The 23,232-nt window shown below is 61.9% G+C and overlaps 1 protein-coding gene and 1 long non-coding RNA gene across 2 annotated transcripts; both read right to left on the reverse strand.

The window, feature by feature from the left end:
* Positions 1 to 6,119: 6,119 nt before the first annotated feature.
* LOC133264354 (glutamate-rich WD repeat-containing protein 1-like) lies at positions 6,120 to 18,658 on the reverse strand. The gene is given in 12 exon segments (XM_061444303.1): positions 6,120 to 6,146; positions 7,442 to 7,793; positions 11,570 to 11,685; positions 11,688 to 11,766; positions 13,212 to 13,300; positions 13,303 to 13,350; positions 14,635 to 14,826; positions 16,070 to 16,202; positions 16,204 to 16,264; positions 17,870 to 17,987; positions 18,095 to 18,353; positions 18,653 to 18,658. Coding segments are annotated over 11 exon segments (1,440 nt in total). The 3' UTR covers positions 6,120 to 6,146; positions 7,442 to 7,454.
* Positions 18,659 to 19,531: 873 nt separating this feature from the next.
* LOC133264356 (uncharacterized) lies at positions 19,532 to 22,854 on the reverse strand. Its single transcript, XR_009741638.1, has 4 exons — positions 22,757 to 22,854; positions 22,029 to 22,130; positions 20,636 to 20,728; positions 19,532 to 19,627 (listed from the first exon to the last, which is right to left on the reverse strand). It is a non-coding gene; the product is annotated as an uncharacterized LOC133264356 (long non-coding RNA).
* Between the last annotated feature and the right edge of the window lie 378 nt (positions 22,855 to 23,232).

Below are 23,232 nucleotides of genomic sequence, written 5' to 3' on the forward strand. Positions count from 1 at the left end.
AACCCTTCCGGACACCCCCCGACCCCCTTCGGGACCCCCCGAACCCTTCCGGAAACACCCGAACCCTTCCGGACAACCCCCGACCCCCTTCGGGACCCCCCGAACCCTTCCGGAAACACCCGAACCCTTCCGGACAACCCCCGACCCCCTTCGGGACCCCCCGAACCCTTCCGGAAACACCCGAACCCCTTCCGGAAGCACCCGAACCCCTTCCGGAAACACCCGAACGCTTCCGGATCCCCCCGACCCCCTTCGGCCCCCCCTCCCCCCCAGCCCCTCCGAAGCAGCCCGAGCGTCACCGGAAGCAGCCGAACGTCACCGGAAATACCCGAACCCTTCCGGAAACACCCGAGTCCTTCCGGCATGGGGGGGGGGGGGCTCTTAAAAGGGCTCTGTCCCTTTAAGACAGGGAAAGGCTCCTTTAAGAGATGGGGGGGGTGTCTTAAAGGGCTCTGTCCCTTTAAAACAAAGACTCCCTTTAAGGGGGGGGCTCTTAAAAGGGCTCTGTCCCTTTAAGACCAAGACCCCTTTAAGAGGGGTCTTAAAAGGGCTCTGTCCCTTTAAGACACGGAAAGACCCCTTTAAGAGATGGGGGCTCTTAAAAGGGCTCTGTCCCTTTAAGACATGGGAAGACCCCTTTAAGGGGGGGGGGCTCTTAAAAGGGCTCTGTCCCTTTAAGACCAAGACCCCTTTGGTGGGGGGGGGCTCTTAAAAGGGCTCTGTCCCTTTAAGACCAAGACCCCTTTGGTCTTAAAAGGGCTCTGTCCCTTTAAGACCAAGACCCCTTTGGTGGGGGGGGCTCTTTAAAAGGGCTCTGTCCCTTTAAGACAGGGAAAGACCCCTTTAAGCGATGGGGGCTCTTAAAGGACTCTGTCCCTTTAAAAACAGGGAAAGGCTCCTTTAAGGGGGGGGGGCTCTTAAAAGGGCCCTGTCCCTTTAAGACACAGAAAGACCCCTTTAAGGTGGGGCTCTTAAACGGGCTCTGTCCCTTTAAGACAGGGAAAGGCTCCTTTAAGAGATGAGGGGGGTGTCTTAAAAGGGCTCTGTCCCCTTTAAAACAAAGGACCCCCTTTAAGGGGGGAGCTCTTAAAAGGGCTCTGTCCCTTTAAGACCAAGACCCCTTTAAGAGGGGTCTTAAAAGGGCTCTGTCCCTTTAAGACACGGAAAGACCCCTTTAAGAGATGGGGGCTCTTAAAAGGGCTCTGTCCCTTTAAAACAGGGAAAGCCCCTTTGGAGGGGCTCTTAAAGGGCTCTGTCCCTTTAAGACAGAGAAAGGCTCCTTTAAGGGGAGGGTGGGGCTCTTAAAAGGGCTCTGTCCCTTTAAGACCAAGACCCCTTTAAGAGGGGTCTTAAAAGGGCTCTGTCCCTTTAAGCCGGGAAAGGCCCCTTTAAGAGCCCCCCCCCCCCCCGCTCCCTGTACGGAACCCTTCCCGTCATCCCCCTCGGTTCCAAGATGGCGGCGCCCACGGAGCCTCCGGAGCTGCGGCTGCTGCGCGGCCGCGGCCTCGTTTTTCGGGGCGGGTTCCGCGCGTGCGCTGCGGGAGCGGCACCACGTGACCGGGGCGCTGCTGGGGCCACGCCCCCCCGGGAGCCCCGCCCCCGCGGCGGGCGGCTTCCGGTGCTGCTGCTGCCGGAGGAGCTGCGGCTGCTGGGGAGGGGGGGAGTGCGCATGCGCGGGGGAGGGGTGAGCGGGGATGGGGGGGGGGGGCTATGGGGCAGCAATGGGGCGGGGATGGGGGGGAATGGGGGGGTTATGGGGCGGATATAGGGGGTTATGGGGTGGGTATGGGGGGGTTATGGGGCGGATATAGGGGGGGTTATGGGGCAGCAATGGGGCGGGGATGGGGGGAGTTATGGGGCGGATATAGGGGGGTTATGGGGGGGTTATGGGGGGGTATGGGGCAGCAATGGGGCGGATATATGGGGGTTATGGGGCGGATATAGGGGGGTTATGGGGGGTTATGGGGTGGATATAGGGGGGTTATGGGGGGGTTATGGGGCGGTATGGGGCAGCAATGGGGCGGTTATGGGGCGGATATAGGGGGGTTATGGGGGGATATGGGGCAGCAATGGGGCGGATATGGGGGGGTATGGGGGGGTTATGGGGGGGTTATGGGGCAGCAGTGGGGCGGATATGGGGGGTATGGGGGGGGTTATGGGGCGGATATAGGGGGGCTATGGGGCAGCAATGGGTGGATATGGGGGGGTATGGGGATGATATGCAGGGGGTATGGGGATGATATGGGGGGTTATGGGGTAGCAATGGGGCGGATATGGGGGGGTATGGGGATGATATGGGGGGGTTATGGGGCGGATATAGGGGGTTATGGGGTGGATATGGGGGGTTATGGGGCAGCAATGGGGCGGATATGGGGGGTATGGGGATGATATGGGGCGGATATGGGGAGTTATGGGGCAGTAATGGGGCAGATATGGGGGGGTACGGAGATGATATGGGGGCTTATGGGGGGGTATGAGGGACTATGGGGCAGCAATGGGGTGGATATAGGGGGGTTATGGGAATGATATGGGGGGGTATGGGGCAGCAATGGGGCTGATATGGGGGTATGGGGTGGATATAGGGGGGCTATGGGGATGATATGGCGGGGTTATGGGGCAGCAATAGGGCTGAAGTAGGTGAGTAATGGGGCTCATAATAGGGGGGCTATGGGGTGGATATAGGGTGACTATGGGGCAGATATGGATGGTTATGGGGCAGATATGGGGGGTTATGGGGCTGATATGGGTGGTTACGGGGCAGATACGGCAGGCTATGGGGCAGATGTGGGGCAGTTTTGGGCTGTGGGAGAACTATGGGGTGGGGGAGATTTATGGGGCAGGTAAAGGGCAGCTGTGGGGCAGCCGTGGGGCTGCCCCCTTTCTTATTCCCTCCCCTTTCAGGCACAGGATGAGCCGGAGAAAAGCCCCACAGGTATGGGGGGGGCAGTTATGGGGCAGTGATGGGGTACAATGCTGCAGTTAAGGGGTGCTATGGGGGCAGTGATGGGGTACAATGCTGCAGTTATGGGTGCTATAGGGCAGTTATGGGGCGCTATAGAGCAGTTATGGGGCGCTATGGAGCAGTTATGGGGCGCTATGGGGCAGTGATGGTGTACAATGCTGCAGTTATGGGGCGCTATAGGGCAGTTATGGGGCGCTATGGGCAATTATGGGGCGCTATGGGGCAGTGATGGTGTACAATGCTGCAGTTATGGGGCGCTATAGGGCAGTTACGGGGCGCTATGGGGCAGTGATGGGGTACAATGCTGCAGTTATGGGGTGCTATGGGGCAGTGATGGGGTACAATGCTGCAGTTATTGGGGTGCTATGGGGCAGTGATGGGGTACAATGCTGCAGTTAAGGGGTGCTATGGGGCACTGATGGGGTACAATGCTGCAGTTATGGGGCGCTATAGGGCAGTTACGGGGCGCTATGGGGCGCTATGGGGCAGTGATGGGGTACAATGCTGCAGCTATGGGGTGCTATGGGGCAGCCCCTCACTGACCCCCACCCCCCTCTTGCAGACCCCTCCTCCAAGAGCCTTCAGCCCCTCCCCCACCCCCGGACGGGAGCTGCCCCTCCCCCACCGCCTGCCCCACACATGAGCACCGCTACCGCGTGTACCGGGATCTATGGGGCAAGGGCCTGTACCTGACCCACGGCGGCAAGTTCGGGGGGGACTTCCTGGTGTACCCAGGTATGGGGCAGCGGGGGTGGGGGTCTCTGTGGCCTCTATGGGGTCCTGTGGGTCTCTATGGGTCTCTCCGGGTCTCTATGGGTCTCTATGGGTCTTTATGGTTCCTATGGCTCCCTATGGGTCCCTATGGGTCTCTGTGGGTCCCTGTGGGTCTTTATGCTCTCTATGGTCTCTATGGGTCTCTATGGGTCTTTATGGTCCCTATGGATCCCTATGTTCTCCTATGGTATCTCTATGTGTCCCTATGGGTCCCTATGGGTCTCTGTGTGTCCCTATGGGTCCCTGTGGGTCTCTGTGTGTCCCTATGGGTCTCTCTGGGTCTTTATGGTCTCTATGGCTCCCTATGGGTCTCTATGGGTCCCTGTGAGGTCCCTATGGGTACCTCTGGGTGTCTATGGGTTTTTATGATCCCTATGGTCTCTATAGGTCTCTATGTGTCCCTATGGGTCCCTCTGGGTCTCTATGGCTCCCTATGGGTCCCTCTGGGTCCCTCTGGGTTTTTATGGTCCCTATGTGTCTCTATGTGTCTCTATGGGTCTCCCTATGGGTCTCTGTGGGTCCCTATGGGTCTCTATGGGTCGCTATGGGTCCCTATGGGTCTCTATGGGTCTCTCTATGGGTCTCTATGGGTCTCCCCCCCCCAGGCCCCCCCTCCCGTTTCCACGCCGCCGCCCTCTGTCTGTGCCCCGCCCCCTGCTCGGGATTGGCTCCGGGCTCCCTCGTGGCCGCCGCCCGCCTGGGCACCCACGTGCGCAAGACGCTGCTGCTCTGCTCCGCCGGGCCGCCAGGGGGCGCCCCCGCCTACACCTCCCTCCAATGGCCGCAGACCTCGCCTGACACCACGTGACACCGCGGGGAGGGCGGGGCGTGGACACCACGTGATGGGGGGGTGTGTGTACACCACGTGATGGGGGGGGGCGTGTACACCACGTGACACCGGGGGGGGGGGGGGGGGGTGTAGGGTTACACACACAAACCACGTGACACCACGGGGGTGGGGGGTGTAAGTTACACAAACCACGTGACACCACACCGCGGGGCGGGGCGTGGACACCACGTGATTGGGGGGGCGTGTACACCACGTGACACCACGGGGGTGGGGTGGGGCGTGTACACCACGTGATTGGGGGGGCGTACACACACAAACCACGTGACAACGCGGGGGCGTGGACACCACGTGACACCACGGGGGGGGCGTGTACAGCATGTGATGGGGGGTGTACACACACACACAGACCACGTGACACCGGGGGGGCGGGGCGTATACACTCCCACAAACCACGTGACACCACGGGGGTGGGGCAGGGCGTGTACACCACGTGATGGGGGGGCGTGTACAGCACGTGACAGGGCAGGGCGTACACACTCCCACAAACCACGGAACACTAGGGGGGGGGGCGTATACACACAGACCACGTGACACCACCGGGGGGGGGTGGGACGTGGAAACCACGTGATGGGGGGGCGTACACACACACAAACCACGTGACAACACGGGTAGGGGGCGGGGCGTACACACAAAACACGTGATACCGCGAGGATGGGGCGGGGCGTACACCCACAAACCACGTGACAAGAAGTGACCAATTAAAGCATAGAAAGGGTTTTATTGGTCCAAGGAGGAACTGCTTGGGGGGGGAGGGGGGCACCCCCTAAGTGGGGGGATGTTGGGGGGAGAGGGGGTCGCTCTGCCCCATAAGTGGGTGTTGCTGCCCCATAACTTGGGGGTCACCCCCTAAGTGGATGTTGGGGAGGGAGGAGGTTTGACTTGGTGGGGGTCGCTCTGCCCCATAAGTGGCTCTCATTGCACTACACTTGGGGGTCACCCCCTAAGGGGGAGGAGTTTAATTTGGGGGTCACTGTCCCATCAACACCCCATAAGTAGCCAATAACTGCCCCATAACCACTGCACAGCTGCCCCATAGCACCCCTATATCCCCCCCCACAGTGCCCCATAACCTCCCCATAGCCCCCTCACCACCCCATAGCTGCCCCATAACAACCCCATGTGCTCCCCATAGTGCCCCATAACCACACTACAACTGCCCCATAAGCCCTCCATAACGACCCCACATCCCCCCCCATAGCACCCGATAACAACCTCTGAGCGCCCCCCTAACCACGCCCCTCCCGCTCCCCACAGCGCCCCCTAGCGGCCGGCGGACCTCCGTGCCCCACATCTCTCCCCATAGCGCCCCCTATCGGCTGGCGGACCTCTATGCAGCCTCCTAACACAGCGCCCCCTAGCGGCCGGAGGACCTCCGTGCCCCATATCTCTCCCCACAGCGCCCCCTAGCGGATCCCCACACACCTTCCTTCTCCCCACAGCGCTCCCTATACGCCAATTAACCTCCTTTCCCCACAGCGCCCCCCAGCGGCCGGCGGACTCCCGGGCCCCACATCTCCCCCCCCACACACACACACAGCGCCCCCTAGCGGCTGGTGGACCCTACACCCCATTCCTCTCCCCACAGCGCCCCCTACCGGCCGGCGGACCTCCATGCTCATCCGAATCCCACAGTGCCCCCTAGTGGCTGGCGGACCCCGTGCCCCACATCTCACCCCACAGCGCCCCCTAGACGCTGGCGAACCCCAATGTCCCCTCTCCCCATAGCGCCCCCTAGCGGAAACCCCCCACACACAGCGCCCCCTAGTGGCTGGCGGACCTCCGTGCCCCACATCTCACCCCACAGCGCCCCCTAGAGGGGACACACACACCCCCCCACAGCGCCCCCTAGCGGGTGGCGGACCCCCATGCCCCACAGCGCCCCCTAGCGGACACACACACACACACACCCCACACACACAGCGCCCCCTAGCGGCGAGGCGGACCCCCATGCCCCACATCTCTCCCCACAGCGCCCCCTAGCGGCGAGGCGGACCCCCATGCCCCACATCTCACCCCACAGCGCCCCCTAGACGTTGGCGGACCCCAATGTCCCCTATCTCTCCCCACAGCGCCCCCTAGAGGGGACACACACACACACACACACCCCCACAGCGCCCCCTAGCGGCTGGCGGACCTTAGTGCCCCACATCTCACCCCACAGCGCCCCCTAGAGGGGACACACCCCCCCCACACACACACAGCGCCCCCTAGCGGCCGGCGCACCCTCATGCCCCACATCTCACCCCACAGCGCCCCCTAGCGGCTGGCGGACCCCCGTGCCCCACATCTCACCCCACAGCGCCCCCTAGCGGCCGGCGGACCTTAGTGCCCCACATCTCACCCCACAGCGCCCCCTAGCGGCCGGCGCACCCCCATGCCCCACATCTCACCCCACAGCGCCCCCTAGCGGCTGGCGGACCCCCATGCCCCACATCTCACTCCACAGCGCCCCCTAGACGCTGGCGGACCCCCATGCCCCACATCTCTCCCCCACAGCGCCCCCTAGCGGACACACACACACCCACACCCACAGCGCCCCCTAGCGGCTGGCGGACCCCCATGCCCCACATCTCTCCCCACAGTGCCCCCTAGACACCAGCGGACCTCCGTGCCCCCCATCCCTCCCCACAGCACCCCCTAGATGCTAGCAGACCCCTATGCCCCACATCTCACCCCACAGCGCCCCCTAGACGTTGGCGGACCCCAATGTCCCCTATCTCTCCCCCACAGCGCCCCCTAGAGGGGACACACACCCACCCCACAGCGCCCCCTAGTGGCTGGCGGACCCCCGTGCCCCACATCTCACCCCACAGCGCCCCCTAGCGGCTGGCGGACCCCCATGCCCCACATCTCACCCCACAGCGCCCCCTAGACGCTGGCGGACCTCCAGAGGGCCACTCCATCCCTGGAGGCCGTGAGCATCAGCCCCGGGCACTGCGGGTGCCAACGCAGCTCCTTGAGCTCCCGTTCCCCCTGGTGCAGGAAGAGGAGCTGAGGGGGCAACGCCTCCAAGCCCCCGCCCCACACTTGGGGGTCGCTGCGCCCCATAGCGAGCTCCTCGTCCGGGTCCGCCTCCACTCCCAGGTCCCATTGGGTGACGAGGTCGTCGGCGCCGGCGGCAGCCAGGACCCCGCTGGTTGTGGGGTGCCATTGGAGGGCGACGATGGGGCCGCGGTGCTGCTTGAAGGTGGCCACGCTGGAGCCCGTCTATGGGGCAGGAGGTGGGGCTGAAAGGGGGTCTATGGGGGGGAGGAGGGGGGTCTATGGGGGAGGTTGGAGGGTGCTATGGGGCAAGATGTGGGGCTGGAAGGGGGTCTATGGGGTGGAAGGGGAGGTATGGGGCAGGATGTGGGGCTGGAAGGGGGTCTATGGGGGGGAGAAGGGGTTGTGGGGTGGGATGTGGGGCTGGAAGGGGGTCTATGGGGGGGAGGAGGGGGGTGTGGGGTGGGATGTGGGGCTGGAGGGGGGTCTATGGGGTGGAGGTGGAGGTATGGGGCAAGATGTGGGGCTGGAAGGGGGTCTATGGGGGGAGGAGGGGGGTGTGGGGCAGGATGTGGGGCTGGAAGGGGGTCTATGGGGGAGGTAGGAGGGTGCTATGGGGCAGGATGTGGGGCTGGAAGGGGGTCTATGGGGGGGAGGAGGGGGGTGTGGGGTGGGATGTGGGGCTGGAGGGGGATCTATGGGGGGGGAGGGGGAGCTATGGGGCAGGATGTGGGGCTGGAGAGGGGTCTATGGGGGAGGTTGGAGGGTGCTATGGGGCAAGATGTGGGGCTGGAAGGGGGTCTATGGGGGGAGGGGGAGGTATGGGGCAGGATGTGGGGCTGGAAGGGGGTCTATGGGGGAGGTTGGAGGGTGCTATGGGGCAAGATGTGGGGCTGGAAGGGGGTCTATGGGGTGGAAGGGGAGGTATGGGGCAGGATGTGGGGCTGGAAGGGGGTCTATGGGGGGGAGAAGGGGTTGTGGGGTGGGATGTGGGGCTGGAAGGGGGTCTATGGGGGGGAGGAGGGGGGTGTGGGGTGGGATGTGGGGCTGGAGGGGGGTCTATGGGGTGGAGGTGGAGGTATGGGGCAAGATGTGGGGCTGGAAGGGGTCTATGGGGGGGAGGAGGGGGGTGTGGGGCAGGATGTGGGGCTGGAAGGGGGTCTATGGGGGAGGTAGGAGGGTGCTATGGGGCAGGATGTGGGGCTGGAAGGGGGTCTATGGGGGGGAGGAGGGGGGTGTGGGGTGGGATGTGGGGCTGGAGGGGGATCTATGGGGGGGAGGGGGAGCTATGGGGCAGGATGTGGGGCTGGAGAGGGGTCTATGGGGGAGGTTGGAGGGTGCTATGGGCAAGATGTGGGGCTGGAAGGGGGTCTATGGGGGGGAGGGGGAGGTATGGGGCAGGATGTGGGGCTGGAAGGGGGTCTATGGGGGAGGTTGGAGGGTGCTATGGGGCAAGATGTGGGGCTGGAAGGGGGTCTATGGGGGGGAGGAGGGGAGTGTGGGGCGGGATGTGGGGCTGGAAGGGGGTCTATGGGGTGGAGGGGGAGGTATGGGGCAGGATGTGGGGCTGGAGAGGGGTCTATGGGGGAGGTTGGAGGGTGCTATGGGGCAAGATGTGGGGCTGGAAGGGGGTCTATGGGGTGGAGGAGGGGGGTGTGGGGCAGGAGGTGGGGCTGGAGGGGGGTCTATGGGATGGAGGGGGAGGTATGGGGCAGGATGTGAGGCTGGAAGGGGGTCTATGGGGGGGAGGAAGGGGGTGTGGGGTGGGATGTGGAGCTGGAAGGGGGTCTATGGGGTGGAGGAGGGGGGTCTATGGGGAGGTTGGAGGGTGCTATGGGGAAAGATGTGGGGCTGGAAGGGGGTCTATGGGGGGGAGGAGGGGGTGTGGGGCGGGATGTGGGGCTGGAAGGGGGTCTATGGGGTGGAGGGGGAGGTATGGGGCAGGATGTGGGGCTGGAGAGGGGTCTATGGGGGAGGTTGGAGGGTGCTATGGGGCAAGATGTGGGGCTGGAGGGGGGTCTATGGGGGAGAGAAGGGGGGTGTGGGGCGGGATGTGGGGCTGGAAGGGGGTCTATGGGGTGGAGGAAGGGCGTGTGGGGTGGGATGTGGGGCTGGAGGGGGGTCTATGGGGTGGAGGTGGAGGTATGGGGCAAGATATGGGGCTGAAAGGGGGTCTATGGGGGGGAGAAGGGGGGTGTGGGGTGGGATGTGGGGCTGGAAGGGGTCTATGGGGCGGAGAAGGGGGTGTGGGGTGAGATGTGGGGCTGGAAGGGGGTCTATGGGGTGGAGGAGGGGGGTGTGGGGTGGGATGTGGGGCTGGAAGGGGGTCTATGGGGGGAGAAGGGGGGTGTGGGGTGAGATGTGGGGCTGGAAGGGGGTCTATGGGGGGGAGGAGGGGGGGTGTGGGGCGGGATGTGGGGCTGGAAGGGGGTCTATGGGGGGGAGAAGGGGGGTGTGGGGTGGGATGTGGGGCTGGAGAGGGGTCTATGGGGGAGGTTGGAGGGTGCTATGGGGCAAGATGTGGGGCTGGAAGGGGGTCTATGGGGTGGAGGAGGGGAGTGTGGGGCGGGATGTGGGGCTGGAAGGGGGTCTATGGGGGAGGTTTCGGGGGGATGTGGGGCTCTAGGGGGTCTATGGGGCAGGTTGGAGGGTCTATGTGGTCTCTATGGGATTTCTATAGGTCTCTATGGGTCCCTATGGGTCTCCTCTATGGGGTCCCTATGGCTCCCTATGTGTCTCTATGTGTCTCTATGTGTCCCTATGTGTCCCTATGTGTCCCTATGTGTCCCTATGTGTCTCTATGTGTCTCTATGTGTCTCTCTGTGTCTCTATGTGTCTCTATGTGTCCCTATGTGTCTCTATGTGTCCCTATGTGTCCCTATGTGTCCCTATGTGTCCCTATGTGTCTCTATGTGTCTCTATGTGTCTCTATGTGTCCCTATGTGTCTCTATGTGTCTCTATGTGTCCCTATGTGTCCCTATGTGTCTCTATGTGTCTCTATGTGTCCCTATGTGTCTCTATGTGTCCCTATGTGTCCCTATGTGTCTCTATGTGTCCCTATGTGTCCCTATGTGTCCCTATGTGTCCCTATGTGTCTCTATGTGTCTCTATGTGTCTCTATGTGTCTCTATGTGTCCCTATGTGTCTCTATGTGTCCCTATGGGTCTCTATGTGTCTCTATGTGTCTCTATGTGTCCCTATGTGTCTCTATGTGTCTCTATGGGTCTCTATGGTTCCCTATGTGTCTCTATGGGTCTCTATGTGTCCCTATGTGTCCCTATGTGTCTCTATGTGTCTCTATGTGTCCCTATGTGTCTCTATGTGTCCCAATGTGTCCCTATGTGTCCCTATGTGTCTCTATGTGTCTCTATGTGTCCCTATGTGTCCCTATGTGTCCCTATGTGTCCCTATGTGTCTCTATGTGTCCCTATGTGTCCCTATGTGTCCCTATGTGTCCCTATGTGTCTCTATGTGTCTCTATGTGTCTCTATGTGTCCCTATGTGTCTCTATGTGTCCCTATGTGTCCCTATGTGTCCCTATGTGTCTCTATGTGTCCCTATGTGTCTCTATGTGTCCCTATGTGTCCCTATGTGTCCCTATGTGTCTCTATGTGTCTCTATGTGTCCCTATGGGTCTCTATGTGTCTCTATGTGTCTCTATGTGTCTCTATGTGTCCCTATGTGTCTCTATGTGTCCCTATGTGTCCCTATGTGTCCCTATGTGTCCCTATGTGTCTCTATGTGTCTCTATGTGTCTCTATGTGTCTCTATGTGTCTCTATGTGTCTCTATGTGTCTCTATGTGTCTCTATGTGTCTCTATGTGTCTCTATGTGTCTCTATGTGTCTCTATGTGTCTCTATGTGTCTCTATGTGTCTCTATGTGTCTCTATGTGTCCCTATGTGTCCCTATGTGTCCCTATGTGTCTCTATGTGTCTCTATGTGTCCCTATGTGTCTCTATGTGTCTCTATGGTTCCCTATGGTTCCCTATGGGGCTCACATGGAAGCGGCGCAGGTCCCAGAGGTTCACGGCGCCGTCGTCCCCCCCGCTCAGCACAAAGGGGTCCCGGCGGCTCCAGCTCAGGGCGTTGACGTCAGCGCCGTGGGCCCGGGCGCCACCAAGCGGCAGGCGCGGGGGGGGGGGGCCCGGATGTCCCAGACCCGAAGGGAGGCGTCGGCGGAGCAGGAGCAGAACACCTGGGGGGGGGGAACCATAGAGAGGGGATGGAGAGGGGATAGAGAGAACATAGAGAGAGCATAGAGAGAGCATAGAGAGAGCATAGAGAGACCATAGAGAGACCATAGAGAGAGCATAGAGAGAGCATAGAGAGACCATAGAGAGACCATAGAGAGAGCATAGAGAGACCATAGAGAGAGCATAGAGAGACCATAGAGAGAGCATAGAGAGAGCATAGAGAGACCATAGAGAGACCATAGAGAGACCATAGAGAGAGCATAGAGAGAGCATAGAGAGAGCATAGAGAGAGCATAGAGAGACCATAGAGAGAGCATAGAGAGAGCATAGAGAGAGCATAGAGAGACCATAGAGACCATAGAGAGAGCATAGAGAGAGCATAGAGAGAGCATAGAGAGAGCATAGAGAGAGCATAGAGAGAGCATAGAGAGAGCATAGAGAGAGCATAGAGAGAGCATAGAGAGAGCATAGAGAGACCATAGAGAGAGCATAGAGAGAGCATAGAGAGACCATAGAGAGAGCATAGAGAGAGCATAGAGAGAGCATAGAGAGACCATAGAGAGAGCATAGAGAGAGCATAGAGAGACCATAGAGAGAGCATAGAGAGACCATAGAGAGACCATAGAGAGAGCATAGAGAGACCATAGAGAGAGCATAGAGAGACCATAGAGAGAGCATAGAGAGACCATAGAGAGACCATAGAGAGACCATAGAGAGAGCATAGAGAGAGCATAGAGAGGGTTAGGGACCTTAGCACCCTGTAGCGCCCCATAGAGCCCCCATAGCACCCCATAGAGCCCCCATAGCACCCCATAGAGCCCCTTTAGCACCCCATAGAGCCCCCATAGCGCCACACAGAGCCCCCATAGAGCCCCATAGCACGCCATAAAGCCCCCATAGCGCCCCATAGCACCCCATAGAGCCCCTTTAGCACCCCATAGCACCCCACAGAGGCCCCATAGCGCCACACAGAGCCCCCATAGAGCCCCATAGCATGCCATAAAGCCCCCATAGCACCCCATAGAGCCCCCATAGAGCCCCCATAGCACCCCATAGAGCCCCCATAGCACCCCATAAAGCCCCCATAGAGCCCCCATAGCACCCCATACAGCCCCCATAGCACCCCACAGAGCCCCCATAGCACCCCACAGAGCCGCCATAGCGCCCCATAGAGCCCCTTTAGCACCCCATAGCACCCCATAGAGGCCCCATAGCATGCCATAAAGCCCCCACAGCACCCCATAAAGCCCCCATAGCACCCCATAGAGCCCCATAACACCCCATAGCACCCCCCAGAGCCGCCATAGCACCCCATAGAGCCCCCATAGCGCCCCATAGTACCCCACAGAGCCCCATAGCACCCCATAGCGCCCCATAGTACCCCATAGAGCCCCCATAGCGCCCCATAGAGCCCCCATAGCACCCCATAGCGCCCCCCAGGCCGTACCGAGGGCTCATTGGGCGACCACTGCAGGTCCTCCACGGAGGCGCTGTGGCCCAGCAGGGGGCGCTGATCCACGGCCCAGCCCCCCCCTGCGGCCGCCACACGTGGATCCTTCCGGAGCAGTCCCCGGAGAGGAGCTGCCCTGGGGGCGGGGCCAAGAGGGGGGGTGTCAGGCCACGCCCCTCCTCCTCTAGAACCACGCCCCCTCCTCTAGGACCACGCCCCCTCTTCTAGAACCACCCCCTTCTCTATGACCACGCCCCCTTCCCATGTGCCACGCCCCTCCTAAAGGACCACGCCCCCCTTTCCTATGACCACGCCCCCCTTTTTTATTGACCGCGCCTTCTTCTCCATGACCACACCCCCCCCGCCACGCCCCATCCTAAAGGACCACGCCTCCTTCTCTATGACCACCCCCCTTCTCTATGACCACGCCCCCCTACCATGTGGCCACGCCCCTCCTAAAGGACCACGCCTCCTTTATGACCACGCCCCCCTTCCCTATGACCACGCCTCCTTATCCATGACCACGCCCCCCCCCCCGTGGCCACGCCCCTCCCTCTTCTAGGACCACACCCCCTCCTCTAGGACCATGCCGCCCCCGACCACGCCCCCTCCTCTATGACCACGCCCCCTCCTGTAGGTCGTCCCTCCCCTTCTCTATGACCACGCCCCCTCCTCTAGGACCACGCCCCCCTCCTCCTAGGACCTCCACCCCTTCTATATGGCCACGCCCCCCATGACCACGCCCTCACCCCTATGACCACGCCCCCTCCTGTAGGACGTCCTCCCTTCTCTATGGCCACGCCCCCTCCTCTAGGACCACACCCCCTCCACTCTGACCATCCAACCCCTTCTCTATGACCATGCCCCCATCCACTATGACCACCGCCCCTTTATCTAGGACCACGCCCCCTCCTTTTGACCACGCCCCCACCCCCCCTAGGACCACACCCTCCCTTTCCCTATGGCCACGCCCCCTCCTGTATGACCACGCCCCCAATGGCTCCCCTCCCCATAGCGCTTTCTGCCCTATAGACACCTCCTACTGCCCCAGAGCGCCCCCAGCCCCATAGAGCATCCCCATCCCATAGACCCCCCCAACCCCATAGATGCCCCCATCCCCATAGCCCCCCAATCCCCATAGACCCACACATCCCCATAGCCCCCCCATCCCCATAGCCCCCCAATCCCCATAGACCTCCCCATCCCCATAGCCCCCCAATCCCCATAGACCCCCCCATCCCCATAGACACCCCAAATCCCCACAGCCCCCCCAAATCCCCATAGCCCCCGCAAATCCCCATAGCCCCCCCATCCCCCTCCACCCCACAGCCCCCCCCAAATCCCCATAGCCCCACCATCCCCATAGACCCCTCCCACCCCATAGCCCCCTCCCACCCCATAGCCCCCCCCCCCCACTAACCATTAACAGTAGGCGACCAATCCAAGGCGTAGCCCTCGCCCATGTGACCCGGGAAGGTGCAGAGGGGGTTCAGGGGGGGGCTGTTCCTTCAGGAGGAGCCCCCCCCCCCTTCCAGCCCCCCAAGGGCCTCCAGGGCCCCCCCCAAGGCCACCACCTCCACCTGGCCCCGCTCCGACCACAAGGCTGCCACGGCCCCATAGAGCCCAGTTCAGTCACCTGGGGGGGGGATGGGGGGGTATGGGGGTCAGGGGGGGGTCCTATGGGTGACTATTGGGGTGCTTGGGGGGTGATGGGGGGTCCTATGGTGCCTATTGGGGTGCTTGGGGGGGTCCTATGGGTGCCTATTGGGGTGCTTGGGGGGTGATGGGGGGTCCTATGGGTGCCTATTGGGGTGCACTGGGGGGTGATGGGGGGTCCTATGGGTGCCTATTGGGTATTGGGGTGATGGGGGGGTGATGGGGGGTCCTATGGGTGCCTATTGGGGTGCTTGGGGGGTGATGGGGGGTCCTATGGGTGACTATTGGGGTGCTTGGGGGGTGATGGGGGGTCTATGGGTGCCTATTGGGGTGCTTGGGGGGTGATGGGGGGTCCTATGGGTGCCTATTGGGGTGCTTGGGGGGTGATGGGGGGTCCTATGGGTGCCTACTGGGGTGATGGGGGGGTCCTATGGGTGCCTATTGGGGTGCTTGGGGGGTGATGGGGGGTCCTATGGGTGCCTATTGGGGTGCTTGAGGGGTGATGGGGGGTCCTATGGGTGCCTATTGGGGGTGATGGGGGGGGTCCTATGGGTGCCTATTGGGGTGCATTGGGGGGGTCCTATGGGTGCCTATTGGGGTGATGAGGGGGTCCTATGGGTGCTTATTGGGTGCTGTGGGGGGTTCCTATTGGGTGCCTATTGGGGTGATGGGGGGGATCCTATGGGTGCCTATTGGGGTGCATTGGGGGTGATGGGGGGTCCAATGGGTGCCTATTGGGGTGCTTGGGGGGTGATGGGGGGTCCTATGGGTGCCTATTGGGGTGCTTGGGGGGTGATGGGGGGTCCTATGGGTGCCTATTGGGGTGCTTGGGGGGTGATGGGGGTCCTATGGGTGCCTATTGGGGTGCATTGGGGGGGTCCTATGGGTGCCTATTGGGGGTGATGGGGGGGCCTATGGGTGCCTATTGGGGTGCATTGGGGGGGTCCTATGGGTGCCTATTGGGGTGATGAGGGGGTTCCTATGGGTGCCTATTGGGGTGCATTGGGGGTGTCCTATGTGTGCCTATTGGGGTGCATTGGGGGGGTCCTATGGGTGCCTATTGGGGTGCATTGGGGGGGGTCCTATGGGTGCCTATTGGGGTGCATTGGGTAGGTCCTATGGGTGCCTATTGGGTGCATTGGGGGGTCCTATGGGTGCCTATTGGGGTGATGAGGGGGGTTCCTATGGGTGCCTATTGGGGTGCATGGGGGGGGTCGCTACCCGGATGCGGTTGATGGCCCCATAGTGGGGGGCCATGGCCAGGAGCAGCTGGGGCTGGCGCCCCCCATCCTCCTCATCCTCTTCCTCTTCCTCCTCTTCCTCATCGCTGCTGGAGCCCCCCCCCTGCCGGCGCCGAAACCCCATGGAGGTTCTGCATCTTCATCACCAGCAGCCTGGGGGGGGGGGCAGTAAGGGGGTGCCCCATAGGGTGGGGGGGCAGTAAGGGGGTGCCCCATAGGGTGTGGGGGGCGTTAAGGGGGTGCCCCATAGGGTGGGGGGGGCGTTAAGGGGGTGACCCATAGGGTGGGGGGGGCGTTAAGGGGGTGTCCCATGGGGGGGGGGAGTAAGGGGTGCCCATAGGGTGGGCGGGGTGTTAAGGGGGTGACATGGGGGGGGGAGTAAGGGGGTGCTCCATAGGTTGGGGGGGCAGGAAGGGGGTGCCCCATAGGTTGGGGGGGGCAGGAAGGGGTGCCCATTGGTTGGGGGGGCAGTAAGGGGTGCCCCATAGGTTGGGGTGGGGAGTAAGGGGGTGCTCCATAGGTTGGGGGGGCAGTAAGTGGGGTGACCCATAGGTTGGGGGTGCCCCATAGGTTTGGGGGCAATAAGTGGGTGCCCTATAGGGTGGGGAGGGGCAGTAAGGGGGTGACCCATAGGGTGGGGGGAACAGTAAGGGGGTGACCCATAGGGTGTGGGGGGCGTTAAGGGGGTGACCCATAGGGTGGGGGGGGGAGTAAGGGGGTGCTCCATAGGTTGGGGGGGGGGAGTAAGGGGTGCTCCATAGGTTGGGGGGGCAGTAAGTGGGTGACCCATAGGTTGGGGGTGCCCCATAGGTTTGGGGGGCAATAAGTGGGTGCCCTATAGGGTGGGGGGGGCATTAAGGGGTGACCCATAGGGGTGGGGGGGCGTTAAGGGGGTGACCCATAGGGTGGGGGGTGCAGTAAGGGGGTGTCCCATAGGTTGGGGGGGGGCAGTAAGGGGTTGCCCCATAGGTTGGGGGGGCAGTAAGGGGGTGCTCCATAGGATGGGGGGGCAGTAAGGGGGTGCCCCATAGGTTGGGGGGGCAGAAAGGGGCTGCTCCATAGGGTGGGGTGGGGGGGGCGTTAAGGGGTCCCCCATAGGTTGGGGGCGGCATTAAGGGGGGGGCATAGGTTGGGGTGGGGCATTAAGGGGGTGCCCCATAGGTTGGGGGTGGCAGTAAGGGGTTGCCCCATAGGTTGGGGGGGCAGTAAGGGGGTGACCCAAGGCATGGAGGAAGGCTTAAGGGGGTGCTGTATGAGTCTCTATGGCTCTCTATGGTCCCTATAGGTCTCTATGGGTCCCTATGGGTCCCTACGGGTCTCTATGGATCTCTATGCGCTCTATGGGTCCCTATGGGTCCCTATGGGTCTCTACGGATCTTTATGCGCTGTTGTACGGGTCCCTATGGGTCTATATGATCTCTATGAGTCCCTATGCTCTCTATGGGTCCCTATGGGTCTCTACGGGTCCCTATGGATCTCTATGCACTCTATGGGTCTCTATAGGTCTCTACGGATCTCTATGCACTCTATGGGTCCCTATGGGTCTCTATGGGTCCCTATAGTCTCCATGCGCTCTATGGGTCCCTATGGGTCTCTACAGCTCCCTATGGCTCTCTATGGGTCCCTATGGCTCTCTATGGGTCCCTATGGCTCTCTACGGCTCCCTATGGCTCTCTATGGGTCCCTATGGGTCCCTATGGCTCTCTACGGCTCCCTATGGGTCTCTATGGGTCCCTATGGGTCCCACCGCGCACTCACCGGTTGCCCTGGGCCGTGGGCGCCTGGGTCCCCGCGCAGAGCAGCAGGGACAGGGGCAGCTCCTCCCGGCCCTCCCCCAGCTCGTCCGGGACCACATCGAGGCTCAAACACGGGGCCCCTATGGGGAAGGAGAGGGGGGGAGCAGCCCCATAGAACCCCATAGAGCCCCATAGAGCCCCATAGAACCCCATAGAGCCCCATAGAGCCCCATAGAGCCGCTCCTACCGGTGCCGGCGCGGTGATACAACACATAGGCCTCTTCGTCCATAACCAGCTCCTCGTCCGGCCCCAGCGGAGGCCCCACACCGGGGATGTAAACCCTAGACTGGGCTTCCGTAGGGCTCTGTGGGGCGCTATGGGGCTCTATGGGGCTTCCATGGGGCTCTGTGGGGCCGCCGCCGCGACGACGGCGGCGGCGTGCCGCTTGCGCGGCGCCATCTTGGATCTGAGGCGGCTTCCGGTGGGAGCGCTTCCGGTGGGAGCACTTCCGGTGGGAGCACTTCCGGTGGGAGCACTTCCGGTGGGAGCACTTCCGGCGGCTCCCTTAGCATCGTTGCCCCCCCCATTGCCCCCCATTACCCCCCCATTGCCCCATATTAGCCCCCACTGATCCCCATTACCCCCCTATAACCTCCCATTGCCCCCCATTACCCCCTCATTGCCCCCCATAGACCCCCACTGACCCCTAGAGCCCCCCATTACATCCCCATTGCCCCCCATTGATCCCCATTACCCCCATTGCCCCCCATTACCCCCCCATTGCCCCTCATTGCCCCCCATTACCGCCATTACCCCCCACTGACCCCTATAGCCCCCCATTACCCCCCATTGCCCCCCCAATGCTCCCATCTCCCCCATTACTCCCCATTACCCCCCCATTGCCCCTCATTGCCCCCCATTACCCCCCACTACCTCCCCATTGCCCCCCATTACCCCCCACTATCCCCCATTGCCCCCCATTACCTCCCCATTGCTCCCCATTACCCCCCATTGCCTCCCCATTGCCCCTCATTGCCCCCATTACCCCCACTACCTCCCCATTGCCCCCATTACCCCCCCATTACCCCCCACTATCCCCCATTGCCCCCCATTACCTCCCATTGCTCCCCATTACCACCCATTCCTCCCCATTGCCCCCATTGCCCCCCATTGCCCCCATTACCTCCCCATTGCCCCCCATTACCCACCCATTGCTTCCCTATTGCCCCTCCATTGCCCCCCATTGCCCCCATTACCCCCCAATTGCCCCCATTACCCCCCCATTGCCTGGCTATTGATCCCCATTACCCTCCCATTGCCCCCCATTCCCCCCAATTACCCCCCCATTGATCCCCATTACCCCCTATTGCCCCCATTACCCTGCCATTGATCCCCATTACCCCCCCCATTGCCACCCCATTGCCCCCATTACCCCCCAATCGCCCCCCATTATCCCCCATTGCCCCCAATTACCCCCCACTGCCCCCCATTACCCCCCATTGATCCCCATTGCCCCCATTGATCCCCATTACCCCCCATTGCCCCCATTAGCCCCCCATTGCCCCCCATTGATCCCCATTACCCCCATCACCCCCCATTACCCCCCATCACACACTCCAAACCCCTATATAAAGGGGGAGGGGGGGGGTGGCCCCATCTCTTTATTGGGGGGGGGGGGGAAGAGGGGGCTCTCCCCCTTCACTCCTCAGCCCCCCCCCCCAGCAGCTCCCCCAGTTCCCCCAGTGCAGCCTTGATCTGGGCAGCGAAGCGTCGAGCATCCTATGGGGGGTGATGTGGGGGTTAAAGGGGGGGTCTATGGGGGGGGATATGGGGGGGTTCTATAGGGGGATATGGGGGGAAATATGGGGGTTAAAGGGGGGGTCTATAGGGGGGATATGGGGGGTTATATGGGGGTTAAAGGGGGGGTCTATAGGGGGGATATGGGGGGTGATATGGGGGTTAAAGGGGGGGTCTATAGGGGGGATATGGGGGGTGATATGGGGGTTAAAGGGGGTCTATAGGGGGGATATGGGGGGTGATATGGGGGTTAAAGGGGGGTCTATAGGGGGGATATGGGGGTTATATGGGGGTTAAAGGGTGGTCTATAGGGGGGATATGGGGGGGTGATATGCGGGTTAAAGGGGGTCTATAGGGGATATGGGGGGGTTATATGGGGGTTAAAGGGGGGTCTATAGGGGGATATGGGGGTTAAAGGGGGGGTCTATGGGGGGTATATGGGGGGATATGGGGGTTAAAGGGCGGGTCTATAGGGGGGATATGGGGTTAAAGGGGGGGTCTATAGGGGGATATGGGGGGGTTATATGGGGGTTAAAGGGGGGTCTATAGGGGGGATATGGGGGGTGATATGGGGGTTAAAGGGGGGTCTATAGGGGGGATATGGGGGGTGATATGGGGGTTAATGGGGGGGTCTATAGGGGGGTTATATGGGGGGTCTATAGGGGGGTCTATGGGGGGGATATGGGGGTTAAAGGGGGGTCTATAGGGGGGATATGGGGGTTTATATGGGGGTTAAAGGGGGTCTATAGGGGGGATATGGGGGTTTATATGGGGGTTAAAGGGGGGTCTATGGGGTTAAAGGGGGGGTCTATAGGGGGATATGGGGGTGATGTGGGGGTTAAAGGCTGGGTCTATAGGGGGGATATGGGGGGGTTATATGGGGGTAAAGGGGGGTCTATGGGGGGGATATGGGGGGGTTCTATAGGGGGTAAAGGGGGTTCTATAGGGGGTTATATGGGGGGGTCAGGTTATGGGGTGCCCCCCACTCACTGTTATGGGGCTGGAGGCTCGACAGGACACATGGAACAGGATGGAGCCGCCCCTGCCCTGGGCGTAGGAGACCCCGTAGGCATCGCGATGGGGCTGGGAGGGGGGGTGATGGGGGGGGGTGATGGGGGGGGAAGACCCCCAAAATACCCCCATAAACACCAAAAACACCCCCCAAACCAACCCCCACCCCAAAATAACCCCTTAACCCCCCCAAAACCCCCCTAACCCCCTAAATACCCCCCTTAACCACCAAATACCCCCCTTAACCCCCCAAATACCCCCTTAACCCCCCAAATACCCCCCTAATACCCCCCAAGCCCTAAAATATCCCCCTAAGCCCTAAAATACCCCCCAAATCCACCCCACAACCACCCCCATCCCCAAAATACCCCCCTAAACCCCCCAAATACCCCCCAAAACCACCCCCAACCCCCAAAATACCCCCCTAACACCCCCAAAACCCCCCTAAATAGCCCCCAAAATGCTCCCATCCCCAAAAGACCCCCCAAATCGACCCAAACACCCCTAAAATACCCCCACCCAAAATACCCCCCAAAGGCCCTAAATACCCCCCCAACCCCACAAATACCCCCAAAAATGCCCCATCCCCATAATGCCACCCCAAAACCAACCCCCCACCCACCCCCAAAATACCCCCCAAAGCCCTAAAATACCCCCAAAATAAGCCCCTAACACCCCAAAATACCCCCCCAAAACCACCCCCCACCCCCAAATACCCCCCAAAACCACCCCCCCCAAATACCCCCCAAAACCACCCCCCCACCCCCCAAATACCCCCCCAAAACACCCCCCACCCTCCAAATACCCCCCAAAACCACCCCCCCACCCCCAAATCCCCCAAAACACCCCCCCACCCCCAAAATCCCCCCAAAACCACCCCCCCACCCCCAAATACCCCCAAAACCACCCCCCCACCCCAAATACCCCCCAAAACCACCCCCCCACCCCCCAAATACCCCCCAAAACCACCCCCCCACCCCCAAAATACCCCCCAAAACCACCCCCCCACCCCCAAATACCCCCAAAACCACCCCCCCACCCCCAAATACCCCCAAAACCACCCCCCCACCCCCAAATACCCCCCAAAACCACCCCCCACCCCAAATACCCCCCAAAACCACCCCCCCACCCCCAAATACCCCCCCAAAACCACCCCCACCCCCCAAATACCCCCCAAAACCACCCCCCCACCCCCAAATACCCCCCAAAACCACCCCCCACCCCCAAATACCCCCCAAAACCACCCCCCCACCCCCAAAATACCCCCCAAAACCACCCCCCCACCCCCAAATACCCCCAAAACCACCCCCCCACCCCCAAATACCCCCCAAAACCACCCCCCCCACCCCCAAATACCCCCCCCAGGACCCACCGGTGCGAAGCCCGCCCCCCCCGGGTACAGGGGGCGGGGCAAGAGCGGAGGCTCCGCCCTAGGGGCGGGGCTTGACGCCAGAGCCCAGGGTTGGCTGAGGACCTGTGGGATGCAAATGAAGCAGCGTGACTCCGCCCCCCTGTTGAAGGGGGCAATGGGGGTGCAATGGGGGAGGGGCCAAGCCCCGCCCCTTTACGCTAAACCCCGCCCATTTACCTCTAAGCCCCGCCCCCGTTGCCATAACAACGCGTCCCTCCCACTCCTTCCAGCATCAGGAGGGGCGGAGCCTCCTCGCCAAGCCCCGCCCCTTTACCCAAGCCCCATAGCAACAAGCCCCGCCCCCCCGTTGTTACCCCTAGCAACAAGCCCCGCCCCCCTTGTTGTTACCCATAGCAACAAGCCCCGCCCCCCGTTGTTACCCATAGTAACAAGCCCCGCCCCCATTGTTACCCATAGCAACAAGCCCCGCCCCCGCTGTTACCCATAGCAACAAGCCCCGCCCCCCGCTGTTACCCATAGCAACAAGCCCCGCCCCCCTTGTTACCCATAGCAGCAAGCCCCGCCCCCTATCGTTACCCATAGCAACAAGCCCCGCCCCCTTGTTACCCATAGCAACAAGCCCCGCCCCCTTGTTGTTACCCATAGCAACAAGCCCCGCCCCCTTGTTGTTACCCATAGCAACAAGCCCCGCCCCCTTGTTGTTACCCATAGCAACAAGCCCCGCCCACCTCCTCCAGCAGCGGGGGGCGGAGCCTCAGCAGCCGCGCCGTAGCCGCCAGCGCCTGCAGGTGCCGGTCAAGCCCCGCCCCCGCCGCGGCCGCGCGCCGGCGCGCGCTTACGTCACGCAGCGCCCCCTGCAGGAGGCGGCGCCGTAGGGCGGGCTGGGGGGGGGCGGCATGGGGGTTATTCGAGGTCAGTGCCCCACACATTGACCCCTATGTGGGGGTCTGCCCCACATTGACCCCTATATTGGGGTCTGCCCCACATTGACCCCTATATTGGGGTCTGCCCCACACATTGACCCCTATATGGCGGTCTCTCCACCTCCATTGACCCCTATATCGGGGTCTCCCCCCCATTACCCCCTATATTGGTGTCTCCTCCCCCCCATTACCCCCTATATTGGGGTCTCCCCCCCATTACCCCCTATATCGGGGTCTCCCCCCCCCATTACCCCCTATATCGGGGTCTCCCCCCCATTACC

Source organism: Pezoporus flaviventris, unplaced genomic scaffold (genome assembly GCF_033815535.1).
Source record: "Pezoporus flaviventris isolate CSIRO_AGI_PZ_B2104156 unplaced genomic scaffold, CSIRO_AGI_Pfla_v1 ptg000794l, whole genome shotgun sequence".
NCBI lineage: Eukaryota > Metazoa > Chordata > Aves > Psittaciformes > Psittacidae > Pezoporus > Pezoporus flaviventris.